Source organism: Emydura macquarii, unplaced genomic scaffold (assembly GCF_026122565.2).
Source record: "Emydura macquarii macquarii isolate MOO-44397 ecotype Brisbane River unplaced genomic scaffold, CSIRO-AGI_Emac_v2 contig_1477, whole genome shotgun sequence".
In the NCBI taxonomy this organism is placed as follows: domain Eukaryota; kingdom Metazoa; phylum Chordata; order Testudines; family Chelidae; genus Emydura; species Emydura macquarii.
Window position 1 is genome coordinate 11,896,430 of NW_027131614.1, and position 15,398 is coordinate 11,911,827.

At 38.3% G+C, this 15,398-nt stretch overlaps 1 protein-coding gene across 3 annotated transcripts in view; it reads right to left on the reverse strand.

Annotated features, from left to right (window-relative positions):
* Positions 1-329: 329 nt before the first annotated feature.
* Positions 330-15,398, reverse strand: part of CUNH8orf34 (chromosome unknown C8orf34 homolog) — a 239,953-nt gene continuing 224,884 nt past the window's right edge. For 2 of the 3 annotated variants that reach the window (XM_067553650.1, XM_067553652.1), the window contains 3 exons: positions 11,896-11,989; positions 5,427-5,472; positions 330-1,353 (listed from right to left, as the gene is read on the reverse strand). In XM_067553650.1, coding sequence (XP_067409751.1) covers positions 5,456-5,472; positions 11,896-11,989 — 111 coding nt within the window. In that variant the 3' untranslated portion in view covers positions 330-1,353; positions 5,427-5,455. The remainder of the gene's footprint in view (positions 1,354-5,426; positions 5,473-11,895; positions 11,990-15,398) is intronic. The other variant, XM_067553651.1, reaches the window with a different exon arrangement.

The window sequence follows — 15,398 nt, forward strand, 5'->3', positions numbered from 1 at the left end:
GACCTAGGGATAAGTATAAAGGTCCCAATCCTGCAATGAGCTCCAGGCGGATAGACTCCTTTGGGGCACCAGTCTACATGTGCATAGCTCAGTGCAAGGTTGGAGCCAGAGGTATTATGGTTCACAAAGCAAATATCTATGAATCGGGAACATTTTCTAGCATGTTCATTTTACAACTAAAACAGACCTTGTCTGATACAGATAGTGTACACTTCAGTTTAAAGCTAGTTCTTTCTGGTGGTCTGGTGTAAATTGTTACCTGCCAGCATTCAGCGTGTCTGAGTGAGGAAAGAAAACAAGCAATATATCCACATTGTTCAAGCGTTCAGGACAGAGAATTCATTTTTATTTCTTAAACAAACCGATGGTGGTTACATTCTATTTTTGTAACAGTTGCAAGCAGTTTCATTATACAATTATGTCAAAGATACAGAAACAGGCCAACGTAACTGAAAACAAAAGAAAACAAGCTGCAAATACACTTAACAGAATCAACAGCTAAATGAGATCAGTAAATGTACTCATCATTACATCCCTTAATCTGATATCTGTGCGCAGACATGCCCTAAAATTCCAAACACGCAGCATACACCAATGAACTTGTTTAAAACAGATAATTCGTTTCAGTAATTTATATGGGTAAATAATATTCATCATCTACATGAAATTCTTTTAGTGCTTTATTTTTGGCATGCATATTTCATTCCTCATTTGTGTATTTCATTTTAACAGAGTCTGTTTATTTTTTTAAGACCAAAGTAGATAAACTCAGTACAAAGCTACATGACACAGGCAACACCTGTTTCTGATACACCTTCCTTCCTCCTAACCCCCCACTGTCTTTCTTTCCCTCCTGCCTCTCTCTACAGGTGACTATGGTGAACAGCTAGAGATTTGAACAGTACATACATATTGGCAGATGTGGGTGAATGCTTTATTGTTTATTAATCTAAAAAATGAGAAAAGATTACAAAAATATAAGGAGTAGAAAACCCTAGACAAGTTAAAATACATAAATCTTTAAGCAAAGTTTGTTTTGATCAGGCAAAGTTTAATATATCAAATGTCACTCCAAAATAACAGGGATATAACCTAAACAAAATACATTATACTACCTATGTATTAAAAAGTGACAGTAAACCTTCTTTACCAAGACATGGTGCCATAGTTAGTAATCTGATTCAGTGCATTACAGCATCCACACAGAGTAATTCCACTTAAGTATTGTAGATATTATAAAAATAACTATTTAAAATTATTATACATAAACTAAAACAAATTTTCAGGTGTAGGTTTGATAACTGTGATTTTGTTTTAATTAAATTCTTCAACATTCCCACTGATTTCACAAACCTGTGAAAATAAAACAAAAACAAAAAATAAGAAGGTAGTGCTGAAAGCATAATATATATATACAAAAATAAAATGAGAAATCTTGATCTTTTACTGTATTTGCTAGATTATACAGGTTTCCCACATTTCCATATACAGTACTTAGACCTAAAATGGGGTGATACACCATTCCACGGAGATCAAATAATGTATCTGACGAATTCAGCTTCTCTTTCTAATTATAAAATATCCATCAGCAGATCACAATTTCCATGAATTTATTCATTATTTGAAAGCGTTCAACAATGTTTTAATGTTATTGATGAATAGTGAGATGTATGCAGTGTAGGAAGCTGGAGATGAGTTGGTAAATTTTGATTAATCAGATAAATCATATGGGCACTGTTTCTCTTCCTGACTGAATGAGCAAACACCAAGCAGTTCCAGGGCAAATATTTACCAGTGCAAATTTAAAATTCAGTTTCTATTAATACTCACACATCCATGCAATTTTGGCATTTGTTTTCCGCAAACATTGCTGGTAACAAAAGAATCACACAGTTGTTCACAGAAATAAAATAAATGAGTGTTCCTCCAAGTGAATCTGATTGTGAAGATCCAGTTGCAGGATCCAGTCCATAAAAGGGACATGAAGACATCCAAACCAAATTCACTTGCAGACTTGACTGAATATCCCTGAAGGTTTTTATCAGCATTTCTCCCAGCTCTACTAAGCACAACAAGAACTAGTAAAGCACACCAATTTCATATTTATCCAATCCTTTTGAGCACGCAAAATTACACTACTCATCTGTTGGACCCAAGGAAGCGCCACATGAACAAACTACTCTAGTTGGAGATAACCAACCTGATATACTTGGAACGAGATGTTTACATTTCTCTTTCCCCAGGAGTAGGTCTGAATTTTACATATGACTTTATCCCTATTGAGTTTTTTCCAGTCACTAATTTCTACTAATGATTTTACTCCACCAGCCAGTTTCATTCAGGTGATATACCTGATATACCATGACCAGCTCTATGCTCAATGAAGATAGAACGTTTATAGAAGGGGTCCAGCGATGAATGATAAAAGTTATTACAGGCATGGAAACACTTCTACATGAGGAGACATTGAAAAGATTGGGATTGTACAGTTTTTGGAGATGACAATGAAGGTGTCACGATAGATGTACGTAAAATAATGAATGGCATAAAGAAGGTAAACTGGTCACTCCTATATACTCTCATAATCCAAGAACAAGACAACTTTCAATATTTTTGGTAATACGATGCATAATTAACCTGTGAAACTTGCTGCCACAAAATATCATTGAGGTCAAGACATAAGTAGGATATGAAACATGATTAGACATTTATATTAAGAGAACATCTACAGTTATATGTTACTGGACAAAAAGATATAAGGGATACAATACTTCATGCTTCAGGGCATAAACCTACTACTACTAACAGACAAGGGTTATGGAATAACCTGCCCACAAGCAAATTTCTTCTTAATTGTCCATCATGTGTATTCTTACATCTGCCTCTGAAGCATCAGGCACTAACCATTCTCAGAGATGGGTTACTGTACAAGCTAGATCACTCATCTGATCAGCATGGCAATTCCTATGGTACTATGCTTGCAGAACTCTCAAATGCCCAACAGAGAGTGATCTCTTCCTTGGCTGCCATCAGGTCATTTAGGCAGGGAACAGCTTTAAAAAGGTACTTGACTAAAGCTACTGAAAAGTTAATTTGTGCATTAAGAGTCTAATTTTCAAAAATAAGGGAGAATGACAATAATTTAATGCTTGTACAGATAGCGCTCAATGGGCCTAATTCTCCATTGACTAGTGCCAGGAAATCAGAATAAAAATGATGAGTAACTGATGTCCGTGAAGTTAGAATAAGGTCAGACTCAGGCACTCCGTTTGGAAAGTAATATGCAAAACATTAACTAGTTAATTCTCACAATTTTACTGTGAGGTAGGCAAATGACATTACTTCCATTTTACAGACTGAGAAAATGAGGCATGGAGAAGTGAAGCAGTTCCTAGACACCACAGTGATGGGCACATTTAGTATTGCATATTGAGAGATTAGGGGCTTATCTACATGGCCCTGAACTATGAATTGCAGTGTGCACTTAAGTATTGTTCTGTAACTGCCCCAGGTAGATCCTGCTAGCCCAAACTAAAAGGTAGACTCATAGACTTTAAGGTCAGAAGGGACCAATACAATCATCTAGTCTGACCTCCTGCATAACGCAGGACACAGAACCTCACCCACCCACTCCTGTAATAGACCCCTGACCTATGACTGAGACACTGAAGTCCTCAAATCATGGTTTAAAGACTTCAAGGTACAGAGAATCCACCAGAAAGTGACCTGTGCCCCACGCTACAGAGGAAGGTGAAAAACCCCCAGGGGCCTCTGCCAATCTGACCTGGGGGAAAAATTATTTCCTGACCCCAAATAGGGCAATCAGATAAACCCTGAGGATGTGGGCAAGACTCACCAGCCAAACACCCGAGAAAGAATTCTCTGTAATAACTTAGAATCCACCACATCTAACACCCTTCACAGGCCATTGGCATATCTACCACCAGTAGACAAAGATCAGTCAATTGCCAAACTAGGCTGTTCCATCATACCATCCCCTCCATAAATGTATCAAACTCAGTTTTGAAGCCAGCTAGGTTTTTTGCCCCCACTGCTCCCCTTGGAAGGCTATTACAGAACTTCACTCTTCTGATGGTTAGAAACCTTCATCTAATTTCAAGTCTAAACTTCCCGATGGTCAGTTTATATCCATGTGTTCTTGTGTCCACCTAGTTTGCGTTAACATAGTCCTGTTTGAAACAGAACTACGCTAACACGAACTAGATACTGCTCCCAGATCACACAGACACTTTTTTCTTCTTAAACATAGGCCTCTCCCACTTTATGCTGCAGGGAGTTACTTCAGCTTTGAGTTGGAATAACTCCCAGGCCTGTAAAATGTATTATATAACTGCGGGAGAGGATTTAAAGTTTAAAGAGTGTAGCATATTAAGGGCTGCAGAAGAAATCAGCTCTTTTTCAAGAACTCTTCACCTCCTGGTCACTTCTGTACTTTGGGACCAAACTGAAGTATTTTAAATTTTTCCTGGTTTCTCTGATAATCTGACCCCTCTGCTGAAACAATCAGCCAGCTGTAGAGCCGAGATACCGATAAGGCCTGATGCAGTGCAGAAGGGTATGCATGCAAGGTTTGGTGCTCTCTGCCTTCCACTTTCTGGAGTCATTTTAACCGGTGCAGAGTGAGTGCAAAGGGGGCTAAGTGAGTGCAAAGGAGTGCAGAGGATGTTACCATTCTGATGTGTTAGCATTTCATTTCCACCTTGCATTCGCTCTGTACAGGTATAAATGGATACAAAAGGTGCAGGGCAAAAGAGAATGAAATTCATGGTCTCTTGAACTGAGCCCTTGGAGATCATACCTGACGGAAAGTTAAGAATATGTGACAACAAATATATTAGGTTGCAGCAGTATCGTCTCTGCCTCTGGTGATGGTGCTCTGCTACTATGGTGATGGTTATCATATCCAGAGCTCATCATATCATATCATAAACCGTAGCTCTGTACAGATCCCTTTGCACTGCTCCTGTAAAGCAAAGGAGCTAGAAAGCTGCCAGATCTCCCCACTGAGAATATTCTCTACAGCCTCCAGTCCTCACGTACAGGCTTTACTGAAGAGACAAGGTGGATGAGGTAATATCTTTCATTGGACCAACTTCAGTGGTTGAGAAACTTGGTCCAATAAAAGATACTACATCACGCACCTTGTGTCTCTGATATCCTGATATCCATGGTTACAACAACACTGCATACAGGCTTTATTGAAGGCATTCCTAGAGTGGGAACATGGCCAGCACATTTATCACACAGGTGCCACAGGTTTACAGCCATCTGGGCATTGTTTAAAGTAGCCAAATTCACTAAGGCCTCTATTCAGCAAAGCACTTAATGTTCTTAAGTAGGCACTTAAAGTAAAGCAAGTGTTAAGTACGTCTCTACTCAAAAAATCATTTAAATATAGGACTAACCTTAAGTATGTACTTTGGTGAATCAGGGTCTATACATGGTGCCCAGCTGAAGGAATTTAAAGGAAAGTTGGTTACATTTTGATGGAAAGTTTAACCTTTTTGTCACATTTGCTACCTTTTTAACTGACTAATGATGATTGAGCCTTAAAAAGTCAGTACAAAATTTACTTTATTCTGTTAAATTCTTTAGTTAAAAAAGTTACCTGCTTTAATTTCCTGGAAAGCTTTGCTTTTAGATGAATTGACATTTTAGATATATCATTTGACAATGAATATGTTGTTGAAACAACTTACATTTAAGTAACTCAAACCAGACAGTTCTTTAGATCCAACTCAGAGTTGTTTTATCAATATATAGTATTGGGACATTTTTATTATAATTTACATAGATCACTTTATTTTATGTTTGTGCTTTTCTTCTGCCACAAACCTTTTTAGTATGACTAAATGTAACTTTCAAACAACCAAAATAAATAATAATTCATTGTTATCTTTTGAACTTAGCTGTGCATGTTCTTTCTTCTGGTTTATAAATGAAGTACAATTTTGTAGACTACAGGAAATGATGACTGGCCAACAAATCTTTCCTAAAATCATAGACTCCCATTTACCAATGTTTATTTGACCATAAAGGGAAACCTTTTAAGTCTAAACTAGAAGTCAAACATTTATATCTATGTTACGGTATTTCTTGTCAGTTAATATAATGGATATTAATACAGTTTCAATGAGGAGGAATTCATTTTGCACTTTGAAATCTACAAAATTATATAACTGTGCCAGGAACTTGGAGTTATAAGGGATCTTTTTATGTGTAGGATTTTATCACACTATCATCTTTTTAGAAGATAAGTTTCATTTATTGCTTTCTCAATTTTGTTTTATATAAATTCTAAAAATGTTTGTATTGGTTTATGCAGGGGCACATTTGGTTCACCAAAAGAGAACTTTTAATATCCCAATTCATATTTCAAAGATTATGGAAGTTTTCTGGCTCTAATAGCAATAGGATGAGCTCTGTAACCATAGAACCAGCAACCCCCAGTCCTGCAAGCACTTACACACATGCTTAAGTGTTTGCAGTACAATAGTTTGTCAGGAAATAGTTCAGCACTTTTCAGCTCCAAAAATTATGCTCCTCCAACAAGTGACTATGTAATGTCTATCTAACTGGTGTTGGTTTTACAATTTGCTAGACTATGTCCATCACGACTCTGATAAGAAGAAGCTTTAGTAAAAAACTGAGCCAGCATAAATGTTTGACTCTTATGAGATCACTATGTCATGCTCTCATTCCAGCTATGACTGACAAGCAGTGCCTGGGGAAGCAGCTGCTATCTTTCAAAATGGCACATCTAGAGTGCTATTTATTAGAATGCGTTTCAACTAAGGGCTCAATTATGCCTGCTAAACATAGCCCAGTTCTCTCAGATATATAAAGTTCTCCCCTAAGTTGCTCTGCTGAGCCTCCTCCTACCCAATATATCTAAAATAGGTTGTGCTGGCTACACTCACTCCCCAAAGGGAGACAGTGTGGATGAGAAGACGTGTGCATAGGCATTCCTCCCCTGGCCCAGTCATGCTCTCGCCCCTTTCTATACCTTGCACACTGCCATGGAGGGACCTTCAGGGAGCTAATTTTAATGCCATACAGGGGTCAAGCAACTGCTTTGCACAAATCCAGATTGTTTCTTACAGAGGCAGAAACTAGTTTTGACTTAAATTCATACCTACTGAAGGAGAAGGTGTATTGCTATACTCCCTCACAGCAGTGAGTGTGATAACTGAATAAAGATATTGACTAAAGTAAACATTTGTGTGCATGTTATTGCAGTCAATAATTCTCACTGAGAACCTAGTTCTGCAACTCTTACTCATGCTGAGTAGTACCTACCTTCGAAAAGTGGAAGCTTTAAAAAACAAACACAAAACAAAGGCCCCCAAGCTAAACAAAACAACACACACCCTGAGCCAGCATCAATTTTTAACTACTTGAGAGCGCCATCATATTCTTGTTCTACCAATAACTGACAAGCAGCTGGCATGTTTCACTATGGTACATCTAGAGTTATTTATTAGAATGGATACTAAGAGTTCGACCATACCTGTAAAGAACAGCCCAATTCTCAGAGATAAGATCCCAATCCTTTCTAGTTCTGCCTCAGCAAGTGGTTCCATTCTGCTAGTAGTAGGGCCTCTCATGGGGGTAAGGTACTATTCAACATGAATAAGGGTGGCAGAACTGAGCTCTCAGTCAGAAATGCAATGATGTTCCTTTTTAATTTGTCTTTTCTTTTGCTCTTTTTGCATCTGATCCTGGCACCCTCCCTCATGTTGAATGCTGCCATTCATTTTGGTGCTATTCAGCATAGATAAAGCTGACAAAATTGGACACTTTTCTTTGTTTCATCAGAATTGATGACTGTTTCCCCAATTTTTTAGCCACGTTTTTCCAAAATCAAGCTAGAAGAAGAATGGTCTAGAGATATAAAGATGTGGAAATGTATCTTTATCAGATCTTTTTATTAAAAGCAATTAACTTATGAATAAGTAACCCAAATTAGATTCTCTTAAACAAAATCTGAATTTCTTGTATTTAAAAACTTGGGCTGGGACTTGCTAGGTCTTCTGCTCCGGGCAGAACCAAAAGCAAAGAATAGGCAAGAGAAGGCCTCATCCTATGCCCACTGAAGTCAATTGTAAAGCTTCTGTTCACTTCAGTGGTACAGAATCAAGATCAATATTAGTAAAAATGTGGGAACAAATTCCAACTCTTCTGTCCCTCAGTTCAGGCTTGGTTTGAGGTCTATAGTGGGGCTTAGACTGCAAACTCTTTCAGTCCGGAGCCATTTTCCAATGTGCACAGTATTTACTTAAATGTATGTGTGTGCTATATGAACCAGGCTCTCCAGGGTCTGTTCTCAGGGGAGAGAACTGAATGAACTTCTGTAGGGTCACTGGGAGGTTCAGTTTCTTCCTGTAAGGGATTTTTAGCTACTGTGTGATGCTACGTCCCTATATTGCTACCCTATGAAGTGAAAAGTTGCTACTTACCAGCCCCAGAGACCCTAAAGCATTGGGGGAATAACTGCTTTTTTCTTACCACTCCTCCTGAGAAGGAAGTGGCCACCTCTGAAATCTCAGGGGAAAGGAAAGCAAGCCACCAGGCATCTGAAGACAATAATGGTAAAGGGACAGAGGGGCTCTAACATGGCATCTAAAGAGAAAGGCGTATCAGCCCATGTTTGCCGATTTTTTTTTGATTTGGGGCAAGTTCAAGATTCTGTGTAAATGTAGCGCACAGACCTAATGCAATCACCAGGAGTTCAGTGTGTATAGAATATCAAGGGAGAATGAACCCAGTAGCCGTAAGAGCTTTAATTGCTTTGGAGGTCATGACACTTTCTTCTTAACCCACACCAGGGTAAAATATAGGTAAAGCAGGGTTCTTCTTTTGGGAGAGGAGGGGAGGTTAGTTTTCTGTTTAGTTATATTTTTTATATGGAGAGTTGAGTTGGACTCATAGAGACTGACTCTATAATGGCAACTACTACACCCACATGATATATCTGTTGACTGTGCCACAACACACAAATGGATGATATTTACACTGAAAGGGAAAAAACCCATTGTTTTAAGTACAAAGCAACAATGTTGGTGACTATTTTACTAACTTTTCTCTTTTTCCCCCAATTCTCTCTTCTTTTAATAAATAAAGAGTTCCAGGAGTCTCTATCCTGGTATTTAATGTCAAAGAAAAATAATTTTCAATTTGCCCTAACTGATTTGAACTGTTACAAAAAGGATTCATTTTCAATTGTTTTGAGTTCTTCCAGTTCTATTTTACAAAACTAAGGGTAACATTTTCAAAAGCACCTAAATGACTTAGGCACTTAACTCAAACTTCCAAAAGTCCCATAGGAAATTAAATCCATTGACTTTCAATAGCACTTTAGCTCCTAACTGCCTACGTTATTTTTGAAAATGGGACTTAGTTAGGGGAAGATTTTCAATGGCACAAATGCTTACTAGGCACTTATTTCCTACTAAAAGTTCATGGAAATTAAGCACTAAATTGCTATTTGTGTATGTAAAAGTCTTCTTTTAGACTTATAAGAAACTTAGGCACTTCTGTAAATGTTACCCTAAATAAAGTCTTCATTCATTTTCCAGTGTAACACTCATTATAGGATAAAATAAAATAATTTAAAATAAAAGAAATCAAGGTGACGGAAATCATTCGTCTCCTAACCTTTTGCATTGTTAGAGTTTTCCCAGTACCCAAAACTAGCTTTACACCTGGGGGCTATTATCTTGAAGAAGTCAAAGAATGTGGAAAATATTATCCATATATAATTTATTAAAAGTGGAGTCAAAGAACAGGTGTTACTATTGTAAAGAATAATTCTTCAGCTTTTCTGTTCAGACCCATAAATTATGAGCTTTCAGGCCCCTCAACACTAAATCACATATACAGTGTCCCATGCAAACTTAAGTGTCATTTATTAACTTTACTCTAGGATGAAAAATGAAATTGAATCTGTCCATATTTTGCCAGCTGCACTATCTACAATGAACACTGAAACCTGGTATCAGTAAATATGCTAGGCCTTTCACTGGCTCTCCATTTTACAGCCATTTCAGCACTTGGGTGTTGGCAGGTCCTATTTTCCAGCCGTTAAAGTTCTGAACTTTTAGCTTGGCTACATTAGCATTCCATATCCAGATGGCTACTATTATCACATAATTGGTTTTTTTTTAAAACTGATTTTTTACCCAATTTGCCATTCTCAAATGTGACATACAGTACAATATTTCTTAGATCAAACATTTTTTGTTCTGTTTCTATAGCTATATTAGTACAAAGAATGACCTAATTTAAATACTGCAATAGGTAACTATGCACGATGATATATAGGCATAAAATCAAGATGAGAGTACGTCACAGCGTAAATCCTTTTCATGAAAGAAACCTTTATTTACAATTATATTTTTCCTCTGGTGTCACAAGTTCTAGCTAAAACTAACAGTGTTGATGAGTATCAGAGAGATGTCAGAGATTTCAGAATAGATACACAGTGGGCTAAATTTAATTACCACCTGATCGTGCTTTACTTGTGAACCCAGAGGGAAATTAAATCCTGCACAGAGAGCGAGCACACGGTCATCTTAGAACACTCATGGTGTATCTACACAGCCTCTGGCAAGGTGTTTCCCAGAATGGGTAGACAAACATGCGCTAGCTTTGCTCAAGCTAGCATGCGAAAAATAGCCGGGTGGTCGCAGTGGCACAGGTGGCGGCTCAGGCTAGCTGCCTGAGTATGTACCCAGGGAATTGGGTGGGACTGTATTCAGGACGCTAGCCCAAACCTCCACCCACACTGCTACTTTTAGAGCTCTAGCTCAAAAACAGCTAATGCATTTCTGTCTGCCTGCTCTGGGAAGCATCCTCTCAGTTGCTGTGTGGACATGACCTTAGTTGTGAGGATCTGATCCTTTACACAGGGGTGTTTTTCACACCCAGAACATCTACTGAATAAGTGAGAATTTCATATTCACAAAAGTTTGCCAGATTGGGCCTAAAGGTTATGCACTAACATAGAGGTAAAACAGCTAAATTAACCATGAGAATTAAAGGAAAAATATTTTTTATGCTTTGGGAATTTCAGTTTGTACATGGTAATGTGAAAGTCAAACCACAGGCTAATTGTGAACTTGCAATACGAGTGTGAGCAGATGTAATTCTTATATATTTCAAGTGACATATTTTTGAAAAATGTATTCTGTTTATCAGACATAATTTTCATTAATTATACGTCACTGCCCAGAAGGCGACTGTTATTGAAGGAACCTGGCATGTCTTACTCTAATGATGCTTGTTCAAGTAGTTCCAGTTCCATGTACAAATGCTCTAAGCACCTGATTAAACAGCCTGGTTTTTTTATAACTATAAAACCAAATATAGGTTAGGAAATAGCATACATTTTCACCCTGACAGATCACAAGCTACTGTGCTTAAAATAAATTCAATTTGCAGAACATTTAACATTTCCAACAAGATTATCTATGGCTATTGCATAATCAGATAAGATTGGTTAAAGCTTCAATGTGTGGATATTCATAGCGTGCAATATTTGTCTTTATTTGTTCTCTCATTTAGGTCATAATCCTGATGACCTTTATTCATATGACTGGACCAACAGCCTTCAAACAGACAGTGCTTCTATAAGGGTTACTCAACAACTTGCAGGATCTTAACTGTAGGAATGTTTGTTTAAAGAAGTCCTGTATGTGCAATCCTTCAACCCTCACTGATGTGAGTAATCATTATGTGAATAGCCCCACTGGAGTAAAGATTACTTCTGTGAATAAAGGGTGCAGGGTTTGGCCTTAAGAAAAGGGGAGGGGAGGAAGGTATTTTTTACATATATTCTCTCAGGGACCATCAGCTCCCAGCAAACATACTCACATTTATCTTGATCTGCTTCCACGCCTTCACTCTCTGTGTCGCTTGGCAATATCCATGGTTGGTGGGCAAGCTGAAGTTGATGTAAGAATTCATCCTGTCATAAACAGATCTATTTTAGATAAATTACACAGAAGGGTTGGCTTTGAATACAGACAGTAGCAAGCACTTCAATCTCAGTTAATTGGACAGATGAAAGCCTCAATAAAATCATCTCTCCCTCATCAACATAACCCACAATTTAAATGAGTTTCAAATAAAGCAAGGCTCTCTGAAGATTTTGTGCTCATTTTATTTTTTCTGTTAATCTGAGAAAGGATTAGTTTTTGAATTAATATTGTTACGGATTCATGGACACTTATCTTGGAAATACAGTCATACAAAATCCAATGGAAACATGTTCTGAATGCCAATACTCCATATGTCCCAGCACTTCCAAGACCATGTTCTGAGATATCATGCAATAAGAGGGGAACAGGTTTCATTCCAATGGGGCTTGATCCTGCTCCCATTGAAATCAATGGCAAAACGTCCATTGACTTGTATAGCGCACAATCAAAGCTCAAAAGCCTTATCCAAAACCTACTGAAGTCAATGGAAATTTTTCTATTGACTTCAATGGGAGCAGGATCAGGCCCATGAAGAATTATTCTTAACTGATTTTTGCCTCCAAGATATCACAAAGCTATCTGGTCTGGATAATGGAAGTGATGCTTTGAACAAATGATTGGCATCAAAATGTGAATACTATTTTTATTAAGAGGAGGTGGGCCATGTGTTTATTTTTTACCTTTTTTACAGTCAGTTCTTAATATAAAATAATACAATGGCAACTTTCTTTGCAATATTCCTGAGTTTCAAAGAAAGGGGCAGGAAAGGGCAGTTTAGCAACCAAATATATATAGATCGTCTTATCGTTTCAGGAACGATACAGAACTTTGGGGCATAGTGGTAAGTCTGCTTGAAAATAAAGGTTATAAAGATTAAGGGTCAAATCCCCTGCTGGTGTAAAATGGTGTTGCTAACAGAACTACCCCAATTCACAGCAGCTGAAAATCTGGCTCTAAATACTCAGTTTGTCATAGTACATATGAATAGGAAATGCTGTAAAAAAATCCAATCATCAATCTTAAACCATAAACATGGCTTGTTTTACACAGCTACAGTAACCTGAAGGCAAGACTGACTAGGCAAGATCTAATCATTCTGGAGTAAATTATTTACTCAACCAGTCATCTAGTAACAAAAATTAAAGTTGCAACAATGAAAGTTGCTATGCACAGGGCTGAGGTCCAAAAACTTTAGTTTTATGAGTGTTCATAATGCATTTTTAATGCGTTTTCTTAGTGTTAGAATAGTTGCAGTGACCATAGTGCTGAGTTGGGCAAAGTCTTCTGGTTTATGGAGCAGACTTTCTGCGACATGGGAGCATTGTTTATACTGCAACCACACTGATTATTCAATTTTTTTAGGCCTTCTGATCATCTGATCACTCCACAGTCTTCCTAAGCATAAGGACAGAACAGGGAGCAGAGAGCTGTTCAAAGCAGCACTGCAGAACAGAATCAAAATACCTCACAAAGAGATCCCTCATGGCATAAAATACATGAATGTGGAACTCTTCTACACTTCATCACTAGCCTTAGATATTATGTAAGGTATATGGAATTCCAATGATTTTAGACTAGAATTGTTCATGTGCTGTCCATTATTAATTAATGTATTTATTAAAGAAACAGGACGTGGCCAGTACTGAAGAAAAGTGAAACTGAGTGCACTGACCATTGAGGCATACATTGGTATAATTAGGTAAATTATAATTCTTTTTGATGGGGATCAAAGAGTGAAAGTCTTGGGTGTTTTTAAAAAACTTAACAGCTGACATGCTAAATCTTTGCCAAATTATTCAAGAATTGTTCTGACGCCATTAAACCATGCCTGGTTATAATGTACTTAGACAACTAACAGATATATTTAAAATAGTATTTACTGATTTAGTTCATCATCTTTTAACTATTATTTCTGTAGAATTACTACTCAGTTATGTCAGGATAAGTGAGAAGAGCAGATTGCCGTTTTTCTTAAGCTTTACGCCTAACATCCTGTATGGTAAATGTAGATATAGCCATGGTGCACTCTCATCTACTGGAAGTTCTTCTTTCATGGCATGTGCCTAGAAGGAAAAAATGTAACTTTTCTCTCCTATCCTCCTCTTTTATGTAGCCCATATACTGAAGTAGGAGTGGAAACAACCACTATCGGTTGTAAAGGCTGCAAAACAGTTTCCAACATAAAATTCTATTTTCATATGTCATAACTTAACCTGACCTCTCATACAAACGAAAAGAGAAAAGCTGGGCCATTTTTGCCAGAGAATTTTTGCTAGGGATTCCTGACCCTTCCCAGCAAATCCACAACAATTTGGTTGCCCTGAGGATCCAAACAGGCCTCTTGAATGGCCAAGAGGATTCAGCCAACTTCCCATTTTAGACAACTGCCTGGGAGAGCACTGAGCTATGTTGCACTTTTCTCCCAGCTGCAAAAAGTGTCATGGGGCAGAAATGTTTATTGGATATGTTTTAGTATTCCCACCTCTCCTTTTCTAAGTATCCAGGCACCCAGGCAAGCCAGACAGCCAAAAAGGAGTACCCAATGCCACCAGGTTGGTGTCCTAGTCACAAAGATGGCAGAGGCCACATTGCTATTGTTGCTGTGTTCTGTCACCCAATGGCCTGGGTAGGTAAGAGAGTTCTGGGCTACTTTCCTCAATTAGGGTGCAAGGGAGCATGAGTGTGCAGTTGCCACCACAGCTTTCCCTCTACCCCCAGACATCCCCCATAGATGTCCCTAGGGTGACTCCCCAAAGTATTGGAAAGTCATTCAGGGACATGGCTTGCAAGCGACAAGTGGGGTTTGGGGCCAAGCCACTGGCAGCCAATGTTCCATTGTCCCAATAAGCAAAGAAGGCCACATAGGAACAGGAGCCAAAGAGGCGAAGGCAGGCAGGGCTATGAGGGACTTCCACTACTGCTTGGGGATGAAGAAGCAAATCCCACAATTCGGGCAGGTGCCACAGCCAGGGACGATCAGAATCAAGGACTATCACAACTGCGCAACCATAACAAGACTGCAGGTCACAGAGGCCTGGGTGTATTGAATTCTCCTTGCATTTTTGTAAAAGATATCACAGGAGAGCAGGTGAGAACATCACCTTAAGGTGGCCCTTACGGGGTTCATATGCCCAGTTAGTGTTGTAAATTAGTGTAGTGTTGTGCCTACCCTGTCACCCTTAAAAAGTTAAGGTGTTTGATATTGCAGAAGCACAGTTCCCCTATAATGCAAGTCCAGGAAATAACCAAAGTCTGGAAGACCTTCACAAATGTAGGGTTATCCCACACCTTCTTGTTGCTAATTCCTTTTGCTCAGGAAGTGCCTGTACTGTAGCCAGTGCAGAGCACCAGGATGGAGAAGGCAATCATTGACAGTTAGAGACTGTGGTGTTTTAT